The following is a 26,731-nucleotide window of genomic DNA, read 5'->3' as shown; positions in this document are numbered from 1 at the left end:
TTGGTTATTTAGGTAGGGCTTGCATATTGCTGTGAAGATGGCTGCATGCTGTTAGTGGCGTGTTAGTTTGTGAACCTTAATCTAGCTTTGGCAAAGAATGTCTCTTCAATTTTTGATATAGTGGAGACTCCATTTCTTTTCAGATTTAAACCCCTATTGTCATGCAAATAATAGTATACCCTCTGTGCTGCTAGAAATGAGAACATATCTTTTGCTTATGCACAATTAAGAGCTTGATGTTACAGTATCTTCTTGGTCCCTCAGTTGTCTGTCCCTATAATCTTGTGAAAGTGTATGCAGTTTATTATGCTGTGTCCTCCACTTGAAGGACAGAATATATTGAACAAGTGGAGTAATTAGTGGAGTGGCAAGCACAGCAGCCTGGAGCTAAGCTTTTCATTTGAAGAAAAGAAAAAACCTGCTTAAAACTACTACTAAACTAAACCTACTTGAAGTCACTGAAAGTTAGGTTCTGTGTAGTGAGCCTAACATGTAACTCCTCTCTGAAATGACACCTTGCCTTTTTTTTTTTTTACAGTTTGTTGAAATGGCTTGAATTGGGGTAAATACTGCTTGTTGTACTCAGTTGAGAGTAAATCTGAGCTTTAATACAAAGGGTGAGGGAATCTTTGTGTAGAGGCAGTATAATATTGGAAGTCCAGCTCTAGCTTCAGTCATTGGAGAGAAAACCCTGGATTGCCTGCTCAGCTTGCTTGCAATGGATTTTTCTAGTTAATAGATGAATAAAGTGAAAAGTTTTCTCTCTGCCACCAGAACAGAGATGGAGAATTGTCTTTTTATTTTTCTGTCCCTCAAGCTTTGACAGCACTGGGAAAGGTGTTGTATGGTGTATGTATGTAAGGTGTATATTCTTCTTTTCTATTCTTGTGGCCATTGTAAGGAATTTTTTCAACTGCTTTTATGTCCTATCTTCTATTCATCACTGTGTCTGTCCTGAGAATAAACAGTGCTTATTTCTTCAACTGTCGATAGCCTTCCTAACAAAAAAAACCCCAGTGGTGAGGGTGTTTGCTGGTTTACTTGTGTGTTGACCAGAAGCTTTGAGCCAGATGGTCTACCATGGTAGTGTCTGCCATAGAGATGACCTTCACTTTGGTTTTGAGTAGATGTTGGGACCAGATGACCTCCAGCAGTTCCTTCTAGTCTAAAGCAGTCTGTGAGTCATTAAATACGAAAGACACAAGAGATGTGTTTCTTGGTTAATGGAAGTGGGATTAATTCAGTATAGCAGAAAATGTGGTCTTTTCTCACGTTGTTTCTTTTTTCTTCCTCCACAACTGAGCAGCAACAGCCAAGAAAGAAAGTGTGGTGACTACACACGTGCCTTGTTGGGTGGACTTTAGTCAGCAAAACTACTTAGAATCTGCAGGTTTTTTCTATGGTTAGAAGATATTTATGTATAAAAGGTATGATTATCAGGTGATGTTAGGAAATGTTACTAAGAAAGGCATTTTAAATAGGAATACAATCAAGTTGCTAGTGATTAAGACATGGTTACTTGAGTAGAGGAGAATTTTAGTGTGAAGTGGAGGAATGTTTCTGCTTCTTAATTGAACTGTTAGCTGTAAATGAAACATACTTCAATTGTCCAAAGAAATACCAGTCTTATGAGCTGAAATTTCAATTGATCTTTCCTCATCAGCTTGATTACTTGGTATAGTTTCAAATGATAGGCTTTTCCTTTTATTTGTCTCCAAGGCCTAGGCATATTATGCTGCAGATGGGCGATAGTAAGTAGTGTCTGGTGCGGTGGTGCTCTGTCGCCTCTCAGGACTCTATTTACACATTGCAACCTGTTGGAGGTTTACTCATTACTGTTACTTATTGGGAAGCAATAGGAGGGGTGACTAGCCTGCTCTGAGAACTATGTGCTCATTGATGAAGAATCAGTGTGTGCTACTTATGGCAGCCAGGTAAGGGTTACTTAAAGGTTTACTTACTAAAGGGTTACTTAAGGGTTTCCTCTGGAGTGGATATTTTATCATGAAAAACAAAGCTTAGTTGAGATGTGGACTGAACTTGCAGGATTCTTTTCAGTGAGCTTACCATGGAGCTTTGGAATGCCATGGGCATATTTTGTCTGCAGTTATACATAGATGACCCTTTCTAGAGGTCAGGAAACAGTTCCAGGGTGGGAATTAGCTGGTTTGGGAGACTGTTAAAGACCGGGAAAGCCAAGCTTCCATTACTGTAATAAATGTTTTATCTCAGGAAGTCCATAAGCTCGCATATAAGGGTTAAAGTTTTCATAAAAGCTGACTACTTTCTGCTTTCAAAAATGTAGTGTTTAAAAAGCAGTGTGATGCTTTTTTTGACTTTGTTCTTGGAGATGTGGAGAGGAGCAAAATACAGATGAGTGTTTTTTCAGAGGAGCCTTTTTTAAATGAAGAGGGAGTACTGGCGACTGAAGAGACTGTCTAAGTGAAAAGGCCCTGAGTTAACTTTTAGGATTAAATGTGGTAATGGATCCTCAGGTATACTCACTTCTAACAGGCTGCAAAATGCAACCAAGAAAAGTAAGTTTCCTGAACTGGCAGCACTGTGTCTGTACTTCTATTGTAAAATGTTTTAGGCTTCACAAATCAAAAAAGAGAGTATTGCCTAAACTCATGTTTTCTACCAGTTTGCTTTTTCTGATCAAGACAATGAACTTTGGATTATGAGGTTATACTGAGGTGACATCTGTTATAGCCCTTCTGAAAATACAAATACTTTTCCATTTTCCCACTCTTTAATGCTGTGTAAAACAGAGTGTTACTGACCTTTTGTCAAGGATCACACAGACGTTCTTATTTCTCTTTGCGGTAAGAATTGCATAATGTGTATTCTAGTCAGATTCTCACAACTACTTCTAGATGTCTGAGACCAAGCAATGACTAACAGTTAGTTGAAATGTCTGAGATAAAAGGTTTAAGATTGTTAGCATTTTAAAGACTGTTTCTGAAGTTTAGCTGTATTCTTAGCTCTTAGATTTCCTAGATGACCTTCTTTAAACCAGCTATGCCTCTTTACCCATATATAGGGGTGTTGTGATAATATTTATGTTTTAGTTCAGAGGAACCATATTTACTTAACAAATATATATAGAAGTGAAATCATCAAAAGAAAATGTAAAAGCAGTATAAATCTTTGCTGTTTGCTAAATATGGTAAATACTCAAACCTGAATGCCAAATATCTTTCAGAATATTTATAACTAAACATGAACTAGGAATCTTTTAAAACATAAGTGGTTGAGACTGTGTGTGTTACATGTGAGACCTCCATCCTCATGTCTGTTCAGTCTTCAGCCTATTTGGGAAGATTTACATTCTTTTTTTAGGACTAACTTTGTTGTGTACGTAGATCAACTCTATTTTGCAGAGCTTCTGCACGTTTCCCATCTGCAGGTCCTTGTTTCCAGCATGTGAGGAGAAGCTGAGGAGGAGGGAAGTTGAAATTATTATAGGTCTTAGCCACACTTCTCTCAGGTTCGTGTTTGCTGTTTGGCTCCAAGCTCTAGGCGGTGATGCTCTGCTCTTAGTTACTGTTTTCCCTTGGCTTGTTTTGACTTCTTGCCTATGAGGTGATCTTTAAGGTCCCTTCCACCCCAAACCATTCAATGATTCTATGATAAGCACAAAGAAGAGATTGTAGCTTCAGTAAGACAGTGGAAAGAAGTTAGCCACTGTCCTCACAGCAATTTTTTTGGGCTGCTCAAAGTTGCTTTGGGATCAGATGATAAACTGCAAATGTTTATCTGTTGTTTTGAGCACCCAGCCTAGGATATTTAGGCATGCTGCTGGCATGGCTTCTTTCTTCGCAATTCTACTTCAGCTGCAAAATTAAGTATTTTCATTATGTATGCCACAAGGATTCTAGAAATGTGCTCTCTACCTGCCTCTTCCCATACCTCACACATCTCTGGATGTCCGATTTATTGCTTAAAACTGGAGAGCATTCAGAGTATTCCTTGTGCCTTTGGTTCCCCCCCCCGCCCTTGTTTTCCATTGATGATGCTAAATAGCATAATTCCTTGTTACCTTTGGAGGATGAAGATAAGTAAAGCTTTATTCTAACTTGTCTGCATTCTACTGTTGATTTAAGTTAATTCTTTTATGGAGCCATGAAAGTATGTGGGTTCTTGTGTGATTTTAAAATATCTTTGTTTCCCCTTTCGGTGGTGAGAGGGGAATCCTGGTACGAGCCTAGTAAGAACGTATAGTTTCTGTCTTTTTCCAATTTCCCTAAATTTTTTTATTCATGCTTGGGTGTAGTCTTTCCCTGTAGTGCTTATCTTTACACATTTAATCTGTGGCCTCAGACAACTTTAAAATCTTATTAGCACTGGTCAAAGGAGCTGCTTGCTTCACCAGGAGATAGGATGCTTTGGCAGGATTGTGCTGTCATTTCTATTTCTGCTTCTTTTCATGAATCCAGACAAGGTTTTGTAAGCAGTGTCCGCTGATGTCTTGATACTTGCTTGGACCTTGTGTCTGTTCTTTCATGCTTGCTTTTCTTAGTTGTTTTCTGTTTGAGATCTATAGGTTTTTTTTATCCTATGATGCCAATGACATGATGTGTGCAAAACAATCCCAAATTAAACAATGTTAGAAGAGCCTTGGCTGAAAAGGGATTTTGGTGTGCTTCATGCAATATACATCCAAACTTTCATTTCTGAAACATACTAATCTATTACCAGAGAGCTTTAAGAACAGACTAGAAACAACCAGTCCAATCCATATCTTTGCTATTAGAAAGAATTTGCTAGTATCAGTTCTGTTGATTTTCTAAAAGGGGAAGAAGTAGCAGATCAGAGTGAATCTCTAGATACCTGTTATTTTACACAACTAATGCTATCTAAAAATGGTGATTTATTCTAAATGACAGGTTTGGGGTTGCTCAAACTAATTTGTGTTATGTTGGAATAGTGCAAGGCAACAGCAAGAAAATGCGAGCAAAAATGTATGGAAGCTGGCATGTCGTATTTTTTCTAAGGATGGGTCTTTTCTGAAAACAGCCAGAATTTGTTGCCTGTTTTGTGTGAGAATCACTGGCTCTTCCCACACTTCATTTCCTCTGACCTTTGTCCCTGTACCCGTATCAGTGCATTTAAAATATCCAGTTCCATGCTGTCTTTGTGGCTCTAGAGGTCAGAGTAGATGCTTTTGTGTTAGGTCATGAAGCCTGTGGTGAGTCATTCTTTTAAGTATATGCTCAATCCCTTTTTCAGTATATTCTCATATCCAAAGTATTCAACCCCATCTTCTGGAAAATGGTCAGTAAAGACTTGTTTTGGTGAGTATGTGCATGAGAAATTCCGATCTGTATTCCTCTGTGGCAGCAGCCAGAGTTTCTTCTCCTAGAACTTACGTGAGCTGGGAGTATAGGCTATACTTCCCTGACAACTTTTGTGATGAGTAAGGCTTTGAGAGAGCAAAAGTGCTAAAATAGCTTTAAAACAACTTTTCAGTCTCAGCAGGTGTAGCCATTCTTCAGTTATTCTCAAATATGAACTTTTCATTTCACTGGCCAGTCACAATCAGGATTCCTTGACATTCAGAGTTATCTTTAGTTCAGAATACTTGTTTGGTGTTTTAAATCAAAGTAGTCCTCAAGCATTAATTAATACTGTTTCTTGTTTCGCTTGTGTGATGCTGGTAAATGTTAGAGCTGGGCAAACACCATTAAAAACTCCAGTCTGTTCATTTACATATTTTAATAAACTGCTTTGCTCGTGGCACTTTGATGTTTGCATTCCACAAACAGTGAAATGATTGAGTCTTACTGCCATAAATGATTAGAGGAACTGAACTTTTGAAGGAAAGTAACCATTTACTTACTGGTGGGGAAGCTAACGGGATCTGGTAAAGTCTTGGATGAATTATAATCACTGTGGTTTCAGAGAAGTGTCTGTGCTCAAGGCATGATTTGTGTGTCCGTTACCCAGTTGGTGGTTGTGGTATTTTTATGGGGTGTCCCTTTTGCCTTGTTAATGTAAAAGTATTGGAAAACTTTGTCCTGTGAAATATGAGGTCCTCAGATCCTAGAGAAATTTTCAAATGACAGAGCAGGTGAAGAGGTAAACCAAATTGCCGATAGTAACTGGAAATTCAGTGGAGGTTTTTATGGACAAACTACAAAAGCCAGTGCCATTTCTGGTAGTCAAATACTGGATTTACTTTAGGTAGAGTGATTAAAAAAATTATCAAGATTTATTTTGATACTTATCTCTTGTGATCTGAATGGTTTAGATTTTCTCATGTGAGATCTATAACACGAGGATTAAATTAATTTTGCAGAGTTGTGTATGCTAGTATTATTTTAAATGGCAAGTGATACTATCATTAAGAAAGCTAATTCAGAAGAAAATGACCTATCTTAATCTGTAGATGCTCAATACCTGCAATGAAGGGCTGGATGACAAAGCCTTCCCTCTGGGTATCTGTACCACAGTTACTAATTTTAGCTATCTAGAGGTAGAGAGCACAACTAATTGTACAGTCATCTCATTGTGGGGTTTTGTTTTCCCTTGAGAGATCTAAAAAGCTTGTTTATTGCTGATGCAAAATTTCTTTCATGTATTTGAAGGGAGAGAGAATTCATTGTGGAGCTGTTGTTGCTTTTTGTCTCCAGAGTTGAGTGTATACCTTTCCTGTGAAGAAGGGCTTAAATTTCAGAAAACAGGATGATTTTACATATATGAAATGTCTTGTATATGCCTCATCCTAATGCATTTATATAAATAAGAGTAGAACATAGAATTGAATAGTTGTCTTTTAAAAACACATTTTTGCAGATGTTTGGCAGCTGTTACTAAGGTTTGACTGTTAATAGCTTTGTTAGTGTTTGCCACGAAGACCCAGATTAAGTAAGCATAAAACTAAGCTTTACATTTTTCCCTTCTTTTCTTAAGCTGCTTGGAAATGCAGTGGAACTCTGGAATTTTTTCCTGCAAGTCTTTATTTTGGTCTATAGTTTTTCTTTTGTTTTTACTGGCAAGAAGTAAAAATAAAAGCAGTTGGCTGTTCTCTGGTATATACTTTCTGGTCTGACCTTCATCCCATTAGGTTTGGCTTGCAATTTTCCTGAAGTCGCAAAGGAACTTTTGTCAAATGAGTTGCCTGTAGGGAAAAAGTCAAATCTGATTTTTGCAGTCAAGGATGTTGGATAATATGCTTCTGCTCCAGTTTGATGGAAGACAATGCTGCTGTCGAGAGAGAATCTGAACTTCCTCCGACAGCTCCAAAAGCATTGTGGTTTTAATTGGAGATGTACTTGGTTCAGTTTTCTTTCTGATGTTCTGGCTACATTTGGACAGACAGAGGAAGTGATGATCCTATGAGCTTTTCTCTCAAGATACCATCTGAATTTAAATTATTTACATTATGAAGTGCTTGGATTCTGATGCTTAGATAAGGAATATGGTGATTCCTCTGTGACATAGTGGAAGATTATTTTTTTTTTAATCTCTTATTCTCTGACTGGTAAGGTTTGGAGCTATTTGTTCTGTCAAAGAAGAATGAGAGACTTCAGGAATAGGAAGTACGGGAGAAAAATCCTCTGCTCAGCAGTAACGTTTCTAAAACGAGCTGGCAGTGAGGTAATTGGAACTCCCGCAGTGTTTTATAATCAGGCTTTAAGTTAGGCTTCTGATGCTGACTTCGTATTTAAATATGCTTAACTGCAATAAATATGTATTTATGACCTTACCTTTTAATTTGATGACTAAATAGTTTAGTAATTCTTTATTATTTGCTTAAGATCATCTGATACGATGTAGCCATTGAAAAGACAACATTGCTAAGGACTCTTTTCACCCTTTTCCAGTGTTCAGGGCTATCTTAAGGCTCCACGTGGCCTTTGGATGAGTAAGAAGTCAGTCTGTGTTTGGCAGTGACTTACTGCATGACCAGACCTGTGCAGATGCTGTAGAGTCCAGCCTCATCTCACCTATTTTGTGAATCACTTCATGCAAGCAAAGCAAGTTCCACTTTGTGGAAGTAATGAATCTTTTGGAGTGTGTACAGTAATTTCTTTGCTTTGGGTCTGGAAGAGACTGTTTCTTCATCTGGGGTGAGCCACGAGACAGCAGTGCAGAGTGTTAGAGGAGAACGACTGCTTGTAATGTGCATTGTTTTAACAGTCTGGCCATGAGCGTGTTCTATTCTGACTCTAGTTTCCCTTTTTGAAAAATAAGAATGCAGATGTGCTACACTGAGGTGGTCTGCTAGGTAAAATTGTTTGATTGCACATTTTAGAATGGCACCTTTGCTGCTTGACTAAAATGATCTGATTCTTTGAGGAAAAAGTTGACTCTGACAAATTTTACCCTTCATTTATTGTGTGCATAAAAGGCTCTTACAAAAATGTAGGCTTCAGATTGTGCATCACCCACGTGTTTAGGTCTGCTGCCCTATAATAGCATCATTAACAATGCAGCCATAGTAATGATGTTATGGAAAGTCAGTCACTCTGTTTAGCCCCTATCATGCATTTGTTCTCACCTGTGACTTTACAACTACCTTATTTTAACTTTTCTGCTGTACAGATGTGACTAGAAATTAGATCATATGGTAGCTTTCAGTCTACCCAAAATACAACTCGGCTACTTCATCTTTCCCACTAGATTAACATTACAATTATATGACATGGCCTACAAAAGTTAGTGTGAGAAGAAATTAAGAAAGATTATTTAAACGATGTTTCTGTTTTTGAAAGGTATTTGGTTACCTACTGTTTGATTCTTTCCCTGTGTATTGATGTATGTAGTAGCACTAGATCCTTCTGCTGTAGAAGTTCTTTCACTTCAAGTAATTCTGTCAAACCATGTTGATACACTGTAGTATTAAGTATGATATCTCACTGCATGCAAGTGAAGTGTGCAGCTAGAAAACTTTAACTGAAAGTTAGAATACTGTTGTAGATTTTTCTGGACCATAAAGCCTTTGTTTTCCCTGAGAGATGAGAGAAGGGAGGTAAAAAAAAGATAAATTAAGCCAGATTTTTGATGGCTTAGAATAATGTTGAATCTACTCTAGGCTCATAAAGAGGTTTAATGTTAGTATAGGTGACTAATGGATCTTTGGAAATCTTATCAATGTTTAAACATTGATAGCATGAAATGGTAGAAAACTTATTCTTCACTGGTATTTTTCTTGGTCTCCTCTTGGAATTTTGCACGCATAATGGTGCTTTGTTCTCTGGAGCTCAAGCTTGCACTCTTCTTCCTTGATCCTTGTATTCTTTTTCGCTTTTGGTTTTTTATCCTTTTTAAATATCAATTGGTAGTGCACCCCAAACCAGACATCCAAAAACTCTTCCAGCCTCTGTAGGTGTGGCTGTTACTGCTGTTCCACAACTGACCACTGTTATGCTGAATGTAGGAAATACAAGGGAAAAAATCTCAAATTCCTGTAGAGTCTGCACTTGGCAATAAAATCAGTGCACAGGAGAGCCTGGGGTGTTTGGAATTAAGGTAAATGTACTTCCGACTGTATTGGCTTATCCGTTGTAGAGTGGGAGGTGCATGGCTGCTGCTGGCATTCTCAGAACAGTGTTTCTAGTTGAGCAGTATTGTGCTTAAAATGGAAGCAGAATCTCTATGGAAACTCCAAGTGGTGGTACGATTGAGCATTACAGTTCTGGTTTGGCTGTAGTCTTTGCTCCACTCTACAAAAGTTGTAAAGGAAATAAAATTGAGTATATGCTAGCTTTTCCGGAACCGATCTATCCCAAAATAAATCATGGTTCTTCAACCACTTTATCAAATGCTGTTGTTAATATATGATCAATCTTTCTGTATTCCTGCTTAGGTGGTTGCTTCCTTCAGCCAGTGCAACTAATAGCGTAGCAGTACAATGAACTCGAGAGCGGCTCTGGTTTGAATTAGTTTTATTTGGAGGGGGTGCTTACTTGCATTGAATTGTAGTGCTTGTAAAGTTTTAGAGTTTAACATCAGTTTTATTTTTGCATTTGGGTAGACATAGTTAAAAAATTAAAAAAGCATATATGTATTAGCCATTAAAGTGTGCATTGTTTCTTGTGCCTTGAATTTAGTCAAATTTGTCTAACTAGGTGCTTTAGCCAGAGTTTAAATTGACAAAGCTGTACAAATATTCAGAACAAATCTAGATGGGACTTGCCAACTGTCCTTTTCAAGTTCGGTGAATTCTGTAAAGGCGCAAGTTTGAGAAGCAGCATTTCCCTTCTTTTTCCATTACTGTGCTTTTCCTTGGGTTTTTGTTTTGCCCATTTTGTTACATCCCTGAACAACCCTGAAATGAACATGTAGGTCTGCAGAGGGGTTGAAACTAATGTATAGTGGCTTTAGAGTAAAGGCATGGGACAGTTATCCACAAGAAATGTGACTGAAAGACTTGCATAGGTTCCTATCTGTTCTTAGTTTTTGGAGACTGTCTTGTTTTCTTGCTTGCTGGAATAGATTGGAAGCCATTGCAAATTCACTGATGGTAAATTTTCTTTAGGACGTGGCTCATTATCAACTGAAAGAGTTAGTATCTAAAGTATATGGGTTAAATTAAAAAAAAAAGTATGCATTCTCCCAGCTTCCTGTGTTTGTGTTCTGTTTATATGTTGTTAAGGTTGATGTCCAGCTGCCTGCCCACAGTTTGAAAGTGACCTTAGACTCTGCTGCTGCTGACTAGGTCCAGATGTGAACAGACATATTGGGGACCTGGTGGGAAGGTCAGAGTGGGCATGAGGGACAGAAGCGCTTGGTATGTTCAGATGCAGAGGATATGTATTGTTTTAAGGCATGTGTGGGAGTGCTAAGTGCCAGTAGATTGCCGTGGTGAGGCTGAAAAGAGGTTCTTGACTCCAAGGCGGCTGTCAGAGGTGCCTGGACAACAAAGCAAGCTATTTTATTTTTTTCAGACCTACATAAAGCTTTTTTCATATATAATTTTTTTTGGCAAGGTTTTAGTCTAATTGCTTAAGCTTCCTTTTTTGAAGGTAGTAATTTAGGACTCTTCCCTTGACTGACAAAGCTAAAAGATTGTGTAACATAAAGCAAATCTTCATTAGTCTCTCACTTGACAACTGCATGAAGCAATTTATGTTGTGTATTAGTAGTTGTGCTTAAACAGCTTTCTGGGCATCAGAGAAGAGCTCATTTTTTCAAGGCAGTTGAATTTTCAGATTTTCTTGTAATACATAAAACCCTAGCCTTGATGTAGATTCTTTTCTACATGTGAGGAAATATTGTTTGCGCTTCCTTCTTTAAAAATTAAAAACCAATATGTTCCACCGGAGTGTCTCCACTTTCCCTAAAAGTATTGTATTATCTGAGTTTCCTTCCTTTTTATGTCAGATGCTAGAATATGAAAGAAAGTGTAATGTAGAGTTCTGGTTCAGAGAACTGCAGATGTTGCTTGGAAGGGACATCTGGAGGTCATCTTAGTCCAGCCTCCCACTCACAGCAGGACTATTGCCAACATTAGGTCAGTCACAGCTTTGTGTAACTGAGCATTTAAAATCTGCAAGGATTCACTCCACCTCCACTTCTCTGGTAACTTGTTCAAGTGCTGTGCTGCCCTCCTGGTGAAATTTTTTTTCCTAGCATCCAATCTGAACTTGCAAAGCCAATGTAACTACAGAGAGTTTGGTTCTGTTGTCTCTGCTACTTCCTTCAGGTAGCTTTAGGCACCTGTTAAATTTGCCCTTAGCCTCCTCTGCCAGACTGAGCAAGTCCAGGTTCCTCAACATCCCTTATCGGGTCAGGTGTTCCAGGCCCCTGACCATCTTGGCAGCCCTCTGCTGGGCAGTCTCCAGCTTTGCCACACCTCTCTGGAGGCTGAGGCCTCAAAACTATCCTCAGTTCATGGTAGAGCAGGAGTTAGATTTCTTCATTCCTGGTTGAGTCTTTCCTATACATGAGTAAAGGATGTTTCTCTGCTAGATGTCAAAGTCTGCACCACAGAGAAGCGGTCTGCTTAGCTTTAATTATTTTCTAGATAAAGAATCAGAGTGGTAGGATTCTTAAGGATGATTGAAGGTTCTCAACAGTTGGAAAGGCAGAAGAGAAAAGGGTGAGTGCCATCTGAAAAATGGGAGAAGGTAACTACTCTTCTTTCTTGCACTTTCCTTCTGTATAGGAAGGATAGTCTTGTTTGGAAACTTAAATTAACTTGGTGGTGGAAATTAGATTGACATAATGTCTGTTTCATGGATGCCTTTGATCTACTGTGAGCATTAACTGAACACTTAAGTGGACAAATTGGAAACTTACCAGAGATTCATTTATCAACAAGCATCTGTAGTAGCTTATGAAGGTGTAGAGCTGTTGCTAAAGGGAGTAGATACTTGTGTGTTTTCAAAGTGAGGCATGGAAATGAATACAGCAGAGCTCACAATTTCAAAACAATGTCAGCTGTATGATTATACTCTTGGTTCCTGAGAATAACCTTTTGAGTCCTTTGACCAGTTTTAACCAAATACAGCAGTGGAATAAATGTCTCTCACTTCCGAAGTCCATTGAGTAGGAGCACAGTGCTTGTCTGTCTGGGTGGCCTGCTGTATTCACTAGTTTGGCATAAGTTTTGCATCATATCAGATGTAGTACTTGGAATAGGGATCTGCAAGTGATACAAGATGTGAGAAACAGTGTTGTTACTTTTGTAGAAAACCTTTGCCTGTGGAAGAAGGGTGGGGTTTGGGAAAACACAGAGCAGGATTTTGTCTCGGATCACTTTGATTTCAGTGCTGAGTGGAAAGCATACTGATCTAGGAGAAAGCAGCACAAACTTATAACTCACATCAGTCTCTCCAAGCTTAAAGCCCAAGTAACTTGCGAGGGTGCGCAGTTGAGGATGAACAAGAAGGTGGATTGGAAGAATGGGATTTATGTACCTATGTGCTGAGTATGATGAATGAAAATTTGTCTCAAGGGATAAAGTAGAATTCTACGGTGTGATTTCCAGCAACACTGTGGTATTGGCACAGGGCTCACTTGAGGGAAACTGAATTGAAGCATCACTTAGGATCTTTCTTCCCTGACCTTAAGCGTAGCTGCCTATAGTATCTGTCCTGAGGCCAACCAGCTGTGACTGGCCAGTTGGTTTATGGGGTAAAAGAATATCTGTGGTATGTTGTGATGTCTAAACTGGAATGCTGCTAAAGGGAAATAATGTGATAATTAACTTACCTTTTTTGCCTTTTTAAAATTTTATTTTTCATCAGAGATATGGAGAACTTGGTGGCTGGCTCCACTCTGCCTCCAGGGTTTGCAGATGAAGATGGATCTAAGGAAGGTAGTGAAATTACTGTAACTGGGTAAGCAACTACTTCTTTTTAACCTTCAGCTGATAGGTATTATCTGTAAAGTAGGGAAACTGTTTCAGTGGGAAGAGGGCATTCTAAGTAATAAAAAACCAAAATGAACCCAACAAAAATAAATCCCACAACACTCCTTTGGACTTGATCACAGGACTCTATTTAGGAGAAACCAGGGCTCTTCTGAACTGATGGGAATGATCACAGACTTTTCTTTAACATCTCTTATGTTTTAAAAGTTTGCTTCCCTAGGATTTTAGTCTTTTAAGACAGGTTTATACAGCATGATGGGGGCAGAGACGGAGGGTGTATCTATTGGCTATAGTGGTCCTTGCTAAATAAATTATTTCTATTAAAGATCTACTGTTCATCACTGATCTCTGAAAATCACTGAGAAACCAATGTCTTTCATTTTTGTCAGACTGGCTCTGCTTTTACAGACTGAAACAATGGCTTCTTTTAAACTCACACTAACAAAGGAAGTTGTCTTTTAGGAATACACAAGATTCTTGCAGTGTTCGATATTTGAAGTTTCCTTTCTATTTTGTAAAGCACCAAGCAATAAAATTCAGGCTTTGCAGGCAGGTAAAACCTTGTAAAAATGAATATGGACACGTTTGCTTCAAGCGGGTGTGAATTTGGATTTACATATCTGGGAGTTCAAACTTGCTGTTGCCAAATAAGGTACATGCTAAAATTAGATTTGTGTTCGAGAGGTGTTAATGTCTTGTATGAACTTTCAGCAGCTTTCACTGCAAATGGCTACATCACACTGAAATTTTTCCTCTATGTGTAGCTTAGAAAGCTTCCCTCTTAAGGGGCAACGGATAGGAAAGCTGAAATGTTCTTCAAACTCTAACAGTGATTGCAAGAAATGGTATTGTTCCATTTTCATTTTGACACGTACCAAATGTAATTAACTTATATGAGCATGTACGCTTGGTTCCTTTTCTCCCTCTCTAATTGTTAGTAATATGAAATCAATCCAATATCTGAAAGTCGGGCATGGATCTCTCCAGCCCCTGTGTCTTTACCAGTAATTATGCCCCAATTGCTGATTATAGTGAGTAATGAAAATATCCTGTTATCTCAAAAGATATATTTTCCTGTAGGCATTCAACTAACAATTCTGTTAACATATCTCAATTTTCTATAGCTGTAGTCTACATTAACAGGAACAATTATTTTGAATATTTCAAATGTTTGGCATGCATGTAAGCAGCTGTAGATCTGAATAAATGAACAAAGTAGACTGAAGCGTATGCTGCTGTTGTAGGAATGTTCATAAACGTAACCGAGCAAGGCCAATTGATCTTTACCCTGGCTCAGGAAGGAATTAGAATCCTAAAATATTGGGATTAATTTGCCCGCTGAGTTCAGTAGGGAGAATGACTGTGGAGTTGTTGCCCCAAAATATGGGCTCATCTCTGTCTATCTTCAGAAATACTTCTGCATATTTGCCTTATTTTTTTTTTTGGCCTCCAGACAGCTTGCCCTTTCTTGGCGTAAGGTTGATTGATACAGCTCTTGCAGCAAAATTAAATAGTGGCCGTTCAGGAGCCTGTTGGGAGCTAGTCATGTTTGTTCTTTAAATACCCATGTGTATCAACTGGAGATTATGTTGAATAAAGTTCAATCCAAAAACATACACAACCACAAACCTTTAAGTGTATTTGTGGAGAAATGTATTAAATCCATCCAGAGAGGTGTAATTGATTGAAGATAAGACCGTGTCAAATTCTGTATAGTATTTTTGGAGTGTAAATTCATGCTTTCTGATCCAAAAATTTACTTGCTTGACAGTTGTTTGTATAAGCAAAAGCTTCACTGAAAATGAAACAAAATAACACCTTAAAAATCACTTAAACCCCCCGTCTTTGAAAGTCCATAGTAACTATGGTAGTTATAGCAGTTGTTTGAATGAAACAGACAGTTCTTCAAAAATGACTCTTCAAAATCTTTTTTTTATTTTCTTGCTAGCATAAGAACTGAATATATTTGCAACATTTTTGCATGTTTTAGAAGATTAGGGAGGAAGTGATTTAGCAATATGATAATTACATTTTTTTTCTTTTGCTATTATGTACTTTTTCAGATTAGCTCATTCTGAGAGTTCATTCAGTGGTGGAACTTCACATTCTGTGAATAACCCAGATTTGGTGGAAGATTTGTCACAGGTTCAGCAGCTGCAAAATGAGTCCTCTAATACTGCTGAAAACACTGAGCAGAAGCCTGAGGAGGAGGTGAGATGAAATAATAGTGACTTCTCAATGAAGCGAAAGTATGGAGTTTTGTCATTATAGTTTGTCTTACTCAGATTTTTTTGGATAGGATCACAAATTTTCATCCATTTGCCATTTTCATCTTTTGAGTCTCTCTGAATTTTTTCCTGTGTTGCACAACTGCACACAGATAGCCAAGGAAAGCTGGCAGTCATAACGTACAGAGAACAGCACGTGTGTCTCTAGCTTAGCCAGCAGAGTCCACGGACTCGTACTGCATTCAGTCTTTTTCTGAAGACTGAATGTTCAACCACCACAGCTTATTTTATCTCTTGTGAGTCAGGAAAGTGAGGCCATTGTATGTACTCTTCTGGGAGTAACTGATATCTTTGAAAGCGTTATGTTTACTTCTTTAGACTATATCGTGTGTACCATTCCACATAGTTTTTTGGTGACTAAATTGTGAAGGAACTGAAGTTTGACATGAAAGTGGTTTGGAGTTTTTTTGACAGATGCGTTTGATATTCCTTCCTGTAGTTTGTCTTCAGCTCTGAGGTCCTTGTTTAAGGAAGTAGTAAAATTCCAGAAAGGAAACTAAAGCTAACATGATGGCAGGAAGGTGTTGATTTGGGGAGAGTTTAGAAGTAATAAAATAGTTTTATGTACCTATCATAAGAAAATAGTGTTGTCCAGAGATTGCTGTAGTAGTAGAATGAAGCCAAGAGGATGAGTGGTAATTATGTCATTCCTGTGAGCTCAGTGTGCCACAGGCAAATCTTACAACGTTCCCTCCTTTGGAGTTTGCCTGGAGGTGATTAGTGGGAAAGAAAGCCTATAGAATGGATTAGAATAGAAAAATCTTTGTGCTGTCCTTTTACCCACATTTTGGGCACATAACGCACAAACGCAAAAGATTTGGAAGGGGTAAAAATAACTAGTTAACATTTGTTAACTAACACACAGACTCTCTCCAAACATGATATTGAGGCCAATGCCAGGGGAGGAGGGTATATGAAGGTAAGAATAATAAAAAAATCCAAACGAAGAACTAACAAAAAAACTTCAACGTGGAGCTGCATTAGCTAGGATCATAATTTCGGGGGTTATCAGTCCTTGTGGTTTTACAATCAGAAGTTGATGCGAATGTTATTTTATTGTCTTTGTGGACCAGGAGATACTGCAAACAACTTTTCACAATGAGACTTCTTTGGCTTTGCTTAGAGGATGGTCAGGATTGCTTTAAAGTGAGGTTTGAAACTTACATCCATGGAGAGGATGTACTGCAGCAACATGCTCCTGATGAAAATGTTTGAGACGTGACTATTTATTCCTTCCGGAGGTGGTAATTCTTTTCCCTCAATCTGAATTTTCTTCCATTTTCATTTTGCAGCAGCAAAGAACTAAACGAGGAGGCTGGGCCAAAGGGAGAAAGAGGAAGAAACCCCTTAGGGACACCAATGCCCCTAAATCCCCCCTCACAGGGTATGTGAGATTCATGAATGAGCGTAGGGAGCAGCTTCGAGCGAAGAGGCCTGAAGTCCCTTTCCCAGAGATCACCAGGATGCTGGGCAATGAATGGAGTAAACTGCCTCCTGAGGAGAAACGGGTACCATTAAACTCCCTTTTCCTTGTTGGATTATGTTTACTGTTAAACGGCAATATTGTTGCTTAGTGAGGAAGTTAACATAGGCTTTCGATTAAAGTTGTGTTTAGGAATGTATTTCAAAATAAGGGGTGCAGGTCCTCCAGAGTTCAAATAATGAACCCTGCTAGGACCATAGCATCTCATCTGGGCGTGACTTGAGGAGAACTGTATCCTCTAGATAGTGCAAGAATATATTCAGAACAGGGGAGAGTGCTCTAGTGAGACATACCACGGTTTATGTGATTCATCCGGATGTAACTCTGGGTGTAACTCAGGTACAGCTGAGACCTACCTGTTTCCAAGTCCAAAGCCATTGGATGGATGGGGCAGGCATTTATTCACTGTGGCTGAGGAGAATTTGGTGGATTTCAGAGCTGCTTGAAGGATTTTGCAGTTCTGTTTATTTCACAAACTCATCAGTGTATATAAACATCTGGTGTCTTACTCTGAGACAAGCAAACGTGAATAAACTTTTAGACAATGTTCTAAAGTGTTGCTAGTCCTAGAAAGAAAATTGAGATCTGTGTGATGGACAGGACAGTGAGAGTTACATATTCTAGTTTGTACATGTTACCTCAGGAAAAGAGGGTTTTTCCCCCACCTTTCAGTCAGAATGTGATGCCTTCTCATTGAGACTACCGCAGCCTTTTGCACTGTCTGATACATGAATGAAGATCAAGGCAAGGTTGGGTCTGTTTCTGCAGTGGACCTTGTTATTGCTAATGGGTGTCCTACCATCCACACCCTATTGCCAGTTGGTGATTACAGCAAAGCAGTAGTTAAATCACAGTGCAACTTGATGCTATCATAAGAATTTATTGGGACATTTAAGCTTTGGAAAATACTTTATGGACAAACTAATAATTTAAGTTTTTGATGGCTGGATGAAAAATGGGAAGACGTAAAAAACAAGAGTTCCTTTTGTTGTTTTTTTACTAAACTTGTGGAATACAAGTTATACTGAGATATTATAAAATGGTGCATAGGCATAGTACTTGAACCATAATGGAAAATGTGTGTAAAAGCAAAGCAGTTGATTTGACAACAGCTCTGTAGTGAGAATGATGTTGCTGTCTGCTGGGAGAGGGTAGAAAGATAAGATGTTCTGCCTCTGTACTCCATGCCCATAACATATTCTTATCGTGTCCGAGACAGATTTTTAACCTAGGAAAAAGGAGATTGACTTCAAATCTCTGTTCTGTGTGCTGCTCCTTAAATCCCCAGGGAATCTGTCCTTTTTTTTTTTTTTTTTTTTTTTTTAGTAAAGCTGTGAGTCTCTAACCTGTAGTGGGTCAGGGAAGGATTGCTGAGCACTTCTTTCCCTTCGGTTTCTTCTGCCCTTTTTTATTAAGGTGATGAAGGCCACTGCTGCCTTAGAACCTGTGTCTCTAATATGACAGCCCAAAGTTCTTACTGAAGCTGAGTAAGCTTGGTTTTGGTTAGCTAACAACTATGAAGTCATTCTCCTGAAGCAAGTAGCAGAGTCAGAGGATATTACTGCTGTGCAGGTTAGCAGGGAAAGGCGTGTCTGACATTCTGCTCTTGTGGCTGATCTCCAGCAATTAGCAAACTAGCTGTCTGATATGAATGTTGAAGGGAAAGTCTCACATTTCCCCTGTTCCAGCCCTGTAGTCTTGCTGCTTCCCTTTGTATTTGGTGAGCATAGGGACAGTTGAGCTGATTGGACTGACCAAATTGCGAGTCTTCCCCAGGAAAAGGTCATTACTATAGACATAAAGCAAACACCTTAATAATCATTCTTCTTATTCCCCTTTATGGGGAGATAGCTAATGAGATGTATAGATCTGTGCTAGAAAACCTAGGACATCTACTTACAGATAGTGGGTGTAGCAGGACTGATTCTTACTGATTCAAAACAATCTATCCAAAGTAGAAGTTCAGGAGGAAAAGCTTGTGGTGTTTTTAACTCAGTTACCGCACTCTTTTTAGCAGTGCGTTGCTGGAGATGGAAGAGAAGAAATAATGTCTTATGGAAGAATACAGTGTCTAAAAGCAATGCAAACACAGCATCCCCAAACTTACACGCCAATCCAGAACGTTAACAGTGCCCTCAGCTGGGTCAAAACAATGTTGAAAATGCATGGAATTTATAACCATTGTGTGTATTGTTGTGATGACATAATGAAAATAAAAGGCATACCAGGTGACTAAGTTTCACTCTGGTTTAATACTTACTTCTATTGAATTTTAAGCTCATTGGGGGAAAAAAAAGGGAAGGCAACTTTTCTTGGAAGGATCCCATTAACAAGTGTTGTGACCACTCCTTAAATGGTTCTCAGTTCATCAGTTCCCCTGAAGAATTTTCCAGTTAAGATTATTCCATTATGCAGATGTGTGAAATATCTTCAGGCTAGAAAATAAATGATTCCTTTTAACCTAAATGCAGATAGCTGAAATTGAGATAACCTTCTAGGCTCTTTTATCTTTATGCTACTCTTTTCCAAAGCCATGATGTTTTGTTCACCTCTTCAGACGGGTGAACTATGTGTTGTAGAATGGCAGTGCTTTTTGTCTGTGGGGCATGAAAACAAGAGTGTATTGGAACCCTACTGTTACAGATCTGAACCTTAAAGCATGATCTGTTAAGGTGTTCTTGTTTGGCAGCTTTTAGTCCCGGCCACAGAAATGCCATTCTTAAGTAATTGGCCTATAATGTGTAGGTAATATTTAGTTGAGTAGCTTAGTAGCTGGTTACCTCTAGGTCTAACAAAGAGTTAACAGCATAGTGATTTGAATTAAAAAAAAAAAAAAAAGGAACATCAGAATACAGTAATTTTATCCAGAAATATGTCTCTGCATTTCACGTACATTCTCATTGTTTCTTCACTCCTTTCCTGTTTGCATAGGTGAAATGGATCAGCACTTCATCTGACAAGTTGTTTTTCTTCCCTTCCTCCTGAAGGGGAGGAAACTCCCTGAAACTCTTGGACTTTTTTGTTTCAGCGATACCTTGATGAAGCAGATAGAGATAAGGAGCGTTATATGCGGGAGCTGGAGCAGTATCAGAAGACTGAAGCCTACAAAGTCTTTAGCAGGAAAGCACAGGACAGACAAAAAGGCAAATCACACAGACAAGGTATTGAATGAGACAAAAATATTTGTCTAGCTAGAGCAACAGAAGATTCCCAGCTAGTCATGTAGCCTGACACTCATTTAAAGCCTTTGATTTAAAGCCTTGTTAAAAAGCGAATGTGTTCTTTCTATGGCATATGCATCAGCTGTGTGTAAAGTGATTAAATTTATGTAGATTTCACTATATCTAGATTGTATTGGAGGAAGTGCATTAAAAGCATCAAAGTTAGACACAGCTTCTGTATGACTTTTTAGGAAAGCTGCACAAGTTGTCTGTCTGTAACTGTTGTGTAATTATGGTTGTGTAACTGCTTTAATGATTTGGTTCTTGTTTTCTCAAATCTTGTGTATTTTGGGGGATTTCTTGTTTGTTTTCTTTTTCAGATGGAGCAAGACAGCCAGCCCACGATCATGAGGTAAACCTCTTCATTCTACCCTTACATCAGAGGGTAGATTTTCAGATGGCGGAAGTTTCTAGAGAAGTCAATAAAAACCAGTTCATGCTAGTTGAAGACCCTAATCAGAGTTTTGGAGTATGAATTCTTCCTTTTCCTATGCAGTTTTTGATCAAAAGTTAGAAAAAAATTGTTCGCATTAGCATGATGGAAACTAAATTGGTAAGTCTTTGGGCATGTACAAATGATCTAAGATAAAGTAGGAGTATAGGGTACACTTAAAGCATGGATCTATTTTGTAATGTTAAATAAACGAATGGGTATGAGTCAGTATAATTGAGCCTTTAAGTATCTGGTGTGTTAGAGGCTCAGCTTGCAAAATTTTTACTTTGAAATTTTTCAAGCAGAGAACTTCAGTTATTATTTGGTAAGTAAACATCGAGGTAAAACTTACATACAGCTTGAGACCTAGGTAAACCTTCTAAGCTAGCACCTTTAGTTTGCTGTTTTGAGGTGCGGACTTTCTGCAGCAACATCAATGTGGCTTCCTTGAGAACAAAATGGGTAAAGTAACCAAATCATTGGGAGATCGCTGGCTTAAACCTCCTCCTAAACCTCCCCCCTTTGCATACGTAAATACTGGAAAAGAGTAATAATGTCTGGAGATAAGAGGCCTATGCTTTAGTTGATGAGACATATCACAAACCCTGTGCATCCTGCCTGGCTATGGTGTCTCTCCCTTTGAAGTGCTGAAACTTTCTCCAGTTGTATTACCTAGGGCCACAGAGTTTCTTTCATGGTTACCAATAAATTGTAAACAAAAAGCAATGAAAAATCTTGTTTATACACAGCCTCTTCACTTGTAAGCAATAGGCCCTTCTGAAAGATCTGTTTTTCTTTGTGAGTTTTTTTTTGCCTTGGGAAAGCAATCAAGTTACTTTTTAATGTGTTCATTACAATAGTGACAAGGCTGTGCATTGCTGGGAGGCAACTAGTGGTCTTGTCTGCTCTAAGAAAAATAAGTTTCACTTCCAGGAAAAGGCTTTGGTAGCATGTTTTTGATATGACTTTTTATTAACTCTTAAAGGAAGTACTTGCAGTAAGATTAATCTTTAGAAGTACATGGTCCTCAGAATTTCTGATTCTATAGTCACTGAAGCTAAGTTTGTTTTTTATTGTACAAAAACAGATTACTGAAGGCTTCAAGTTCTAGGTTGACTGTGACATTTGCATAACCTTTTGAATTATACAGGTGGCAAACTACCAAGTTCATAGTCTTACCTCTCTCGTCCTTCTAACTCAAGTTATCATTACTGAAATCTCACGTCGTAAATGCAGTTAAGAGTCCTCCATACCCTGTGGGGCCTTTAAGCTTCATCACGTAATTGCTGCGTAGTTGAGCTAGCAACATGTTAGGCAGGCATCCTTTTCTGAAAGCCTGTGCCTTTGACTGCTTAGCATTTTTCGCCTTTATGTTATAAAATTACACATGCTTATCACCTGATACGCTTTCACATCTTTTCTGCAAGGGAGTCAAGTATTATAATAACCCCACACAGGCAAGGAACATGCAGAGAAGATTTAGATTGATTTTAGAATGATATACTCAAGTTGTTACTAGAAGCAAGACTAAAGCTTTTTGTTCTCTTCTCTTATCCACATTGACTATTATTATTGTGTATGTGATTAGGAGGTACAATCTGATTAAATTATTTCTTGAGAGAATATAAGAACGCAAGGTCAAAGAAAACTTTCCTTCTCCCCTTGCTTCATGTATATGTTCATGATTTAGTTTCTGTGAATCAGTGTTGAATTAATTTTAAATATTGTATATAGAAATGACCTCCAAAAAGTATTGCAATGATCAATTAAAATACTACTACTAATAAAAAATAACAAAAGGATGAGGCCTGGGAAGACGAGAGGAAACTTTTAATAGACGGATGTAGCGATGAAAAGCATGGAGACACTGTCTCAGTGAGCTCATCTGTGGGCATGAAATGGAACATTTTTCTTTCTCCAAATCCTAGTTTCATAAATATGATGTATAACAATATACACTAGAACTATTAATTGTCATCAGCAGTGGCCAGACCATTGTTAGTTGTTCTCTGTTGTTCTGTTATTGCTTCTTTCCTTGAGCTGTTTGATTCAGAGTAGGTCTAGCTTCATGCAGTCAGTTACATACTCTACTGGCAAGATTACAGAGATTTATACATGTGTGTCAGGGAGATTAGGCATTGCCTGGTAATATCTACAACCATTGAAGATAGGGAAATGGCTGCTGTAGTATGAGCACACAAGAAGAAAGCAGTCTGCTCTGAGAAAGGTTTCTTTTTTTATGAAGTAGTATATTTATTATATCTGTACCTTACATTGTCTGCACCTGACCATGCTAGGAAGAATGAGCTTGCCCCCCCCCCCCCCCCCCCCAACCTCTCACCTTTCTCTTTACTATACTTCACTGTGTCTCTAAGAACTTCAAGTCTGATTTGTTCTGGAACCTCCAAAGATCAACCTCACTTTTAACAACCAGATGAGAATGGTATCATTTGTTGACAGTCTGAAAGCATCTCAGCCTTCTTTAAGGCAATTGTTAGAAACGATAATTTTGGTTCTCTTTTGATTTGAGGGATGACGAAATGATATGCAACCTGAACAGAGTGGGCCTTTTCAATAAGAGGTAATCAAAACCTTACGATTTTAAGCCACTCTGAGGTTCACTCAGGATTAAGTACTTCAGAGCTCTCAAGAGGATCTTTTATGTGCTGGGTAACGTATTCTGTAACGGAAGAGCACTGATGGCTTTCATTATCACTCTTCTGTTTAGTAGAATTTCTTGGTTGCCTTCAGAAGCTGAACAGTTTCATTTAATCGCTTTAATATTTTTTTTTTGTTTTACCCGAAGAACCTGTACCCTAGGGCTGCAAATAGAATACCCTCGCTTCTTCACAGTACCCTCTCCTTCACCATCTATTCTCTAGGAGCCAGCGATGATCCAAACCAGTGCCTCTTTGCATGCAGGTAGCAATAGTAAGTGTAAATTAGAACATCTAAGATGGATGTCCTATAGTTTTAACCAAGCTTCATAACTACCAACATTTCCTAGTGCACAGTAATGTTGAGATTTTGGATTTTGGGGCGAAATTACTTCCTAGGCATCTAGGGAGTGTTCAGACAAAATGGATGCATTATGAACACTTCTGTGCGTGACTTCTCATTTCTAACTACATACTCTTGAGACTTTAGGGAAAAAGTCGCAAGTACAAAACTTCAGTGAAGAGTACGTGCGATCATGAACCCCTAGTGACACCCTATGGTGTCTCTCAGAGCTGGGAAGGTTTGTTCCCCCTCCCTCTAGTCCCTCCTGTTTCTAGTGCATCTTCAGTTGATTCAGGCTAAGTGAGCTTTGAGTTCTTACTTGGCGAATACGGAGCTTCCCAGCTCTAATTCTACCTGACAGTAAAACTCACCTTATCTTTTACTTTAAAAACAATCAATTGACAGTCTCCTCAGGTACAGACTGAAGTACCTGAGTATCTGAAGGTCCATCTAGTCTTGTCTATCTTGGTTGACTGCCAAATGGCATTCAGCTCACCCCTTCTGAGCACTTTGTGGCAGAAACCAGTATGATACTGAGCTCAGGTGCCAGAATTCCCTTAACTGCTAAATGCTTGGGTTTTCTGCTGGGTACCAAATCATGTTTGACACTACGTAATTGTGGAGGATGGTACACTATCAACTGAGGTGTGGAGAGATTTGAGAAGGTTTTCTTCTCCACAGAGGTTCTCTCATGCTTAACTTTATTGCTATGTTAAGTAACAGGTTGACTGTAACTGCTGCAGTTTATCAAACCAATTTTGCATTGGCTTTGTCAATAGCAATGCAGGTTTTAAAGCAGGCATTAATTCCGGTTGATTTTGACATGTAGAAACGGTGACTGAAGTGTATTATGGTATGTTTTTTCCTTGAGTCAAATGAAGTTTTTTAGGTTTTTTAACTAAGTTACGGAGTATTTATTGCTTTAAAAGTTTTTTGTTTTTTTTTTTTTAAAGAAAGCCGGTTATAGTTACAAACCATGAATTGACATCATGTCTTCTGTACATGAAATGGTCTCTTATATTTTAATAGCCTCAAGTTCATGTAGTTGAATTCACCAACTTTATCAGAAATTAAGTGAAGAGCTCTGAAAGTTGACAGGAAACCCCTTGACTGCAGGATTTATCTTAACATTACAAGCTTCTGCTGTGTCTTAAAGTGAAAAAATTTTGCAGTGTTTGACTTTGCAGTATGCAGGAGACAACAGTCCAGTTCCTTGAAACTCTCCTCACATTAATGCATTCCTGCTGTAACCAGGGCGAATAACTGCTTTCTAAAAGCAAAATATGCCTACACATTCATCTCTATCCTTCCAAGACACTACATGTTCTGTAAGCAGGTTTTCCAAGCAGGTTTTCCCCATAGATTCTTACAAATCGTGTTTATATGCTTTCTTTTCATTAGTGGCAGCATCCATGTAAACCTTTCAAAAAAGATACAGCTTGCTTGAAGTGCTGTGCAGCTCCCATTTCTTTTGGAGCCAAAATGCACATCTTTTCCAGTTTGGAACAGACATTTGGAATTGGTACACTGTGGAAAAAGTAACTTATTTTTCCTTTACCTGTTCTTTTTCCTGGCTGTTTTCTTTTTTTGCTTTGGTAGTGAAAGGCAAAGAACCATGAAACTTAGTGTGCATTTTGCTTGCTCTTATCTCCTGTTTGTTCATATTCCTGTATAGACTATTTTAGAATGTGTCAGTTGGTTGATGGTGGAATGCTTTCCAGTGGAAAATACAAATGAATTCAGACAGTTTTAAAAACAGAATGATTCTGATGATTCATTAGGGTGAAAGGTATATTTTAGTACATTATATGGTATTTCTTGATAATGGTATTTGGCCTTTATTAAACCTATACCTTAGAAAGCTGAGATCTACCCTTTGGCCTTTCTTGGTAGGAGTTAGAAGTGTCTTCCATCCATCCAGCTCTTGATTTGCCTCAGTTTTTGGTGTCCCTTCTCTTTCTGTTTTCTCGATCAAAACTAGTTCATGAATTCCTGAAACCAAACAGTACTTAGCTGTGTATTACCCTTTCTTTTGTAGAAGGAAGCAGATACAAAGGAGAGATCTGTTTTTGATATTCCAATCTTCACAGAAGAGTTCCTGAATCACAGTAAAGGTAAATTAAACTGTTAACAGGACCACCTTTTTGCTTTTCCGAAGTTTTTGCCAGGTGCTTCTAGCTGCAGAGTCCTTGTGCTCTCTTCTCGGTTCAAGTTATGACTTGAGTATAGTTGGTCAGTGTTTTCTGCTATTACCTTACCTCTATACAAACACAGTGGCTGCCACAGTGTTTTTCCCTGGCTTTGTCTTCCAAAACTATCCTTTTTGGAGAATGCTTCTGATGTTTAAGCTCGACTTGCTGTTATTCCAGCCATTCCAAGCTGGATCTGAGGTTCTGTAGGATTAAGAAATAACAAAGATAGAGCACGATGATGATTCGGACTAGTTAGCAAGTGGCTTTTTGTTTTGGTTTGGTTTTTTCCCCTGGATATGTGGAAGAGTCCACTGATACATTTTGTTACTCTATTTGGTTTTCATAGCTACGTGTCCCAAGGGTTTAGGATTTTTTGCCAGATTTCCTGGAGACTTTGTTGACTGAACAAACTTCAGATTCAGATACTTTTCCTGACGGTTAATAGAAATGTATTTTTGTAGCTGATGTCTTGTCTATAGGCCTCTTAACACTGCTGCTAAGCTATGTCATACTGAATGCATTGAAATCAGTCTTGCAGTCTTCCTTCCTAATCAATTCCCCCATTCACTTACTTTCTTATGCTTTGAATGTCTTCTAATTTGTCTGTCTCTAGAAATTAAGTCCATTTAAGTACCATTGTAGGCACTATCGGTGCTCCATGATACGATGCTTTTTCATCTATAAACCAAAACTGCACCGTTTGTAGTCATCAGCTGAGCACTCTAGAACATTCTGCTTCATTGCCTACCAATCATAGATATGTTTTTTATAGTTTTTTGACTACATGGGA

At 38.5% G+C, this 26,731-nt stretch overlaps 1 protein-coding gene across 3 annotated transcripts in view; it reads left to right on the top strand.

Annotated features, from left to right (window-relative positions):
• The window catches only part of HMG20A (high mobility group 20A), a 45,241-nt gene that overhangs the window by 10,780 nt on the left and 7,730 nt on the right, over nucleotides 1-26,731 (top strand). For all 3 annotated transcript variants that reach the window (XM_075764709.1, XM_075764710.1, XM_075764708.1), the window contains 6 exons: nucleotides 13,200-13,292; nucleotides 15,388-15,535; nucleotides 16,905-17,120; nucleotides 20,124-20,256; nucleotides 20,637-20,668; nucleotides 25,788-25,863. In XM_075764709.1, coding sequence (XP_075620824.1) covers nucleotides 13,200-13,292; nucleotides 15,388-15,535; nucleotides 16,905-17,120; nucleotides 20,124-20,256; nucleotides 20,637-20,668; nucleotides 25,788-25,863 — 698 coding nt within the window. The remainder of the gene's footprint in view (nucleotides 1-13,199; nucleotides 13,293-15,387; nucleotides 15,536-16,904; nucleotides 17,121-20,123; nucleotides 20,257-20,636; nucleotides 20,669-25,787; nucleotides 25,864-26,731) is intronic.

This window comes from Balearica regulorum, chromosome 12 (assembly GCF_011004875.1).
Source record: "Balearica regulorum gibbericeps isolate bBalReg1 chromosome 12, bBalReg1.pri, whole genome shotgun sequence".
NCBI classification, from domain to species: domain Eukaryota; kingdom Metazoa; phylum Chordata; class Aves; order Gruiformes; family Gruidae; genus Balearica; species Balearica regulorum.
Note: the sequence above shows the minus strand (reverse complement) of the source record. Positions and strands in the feature narration are given on the sequence as shown.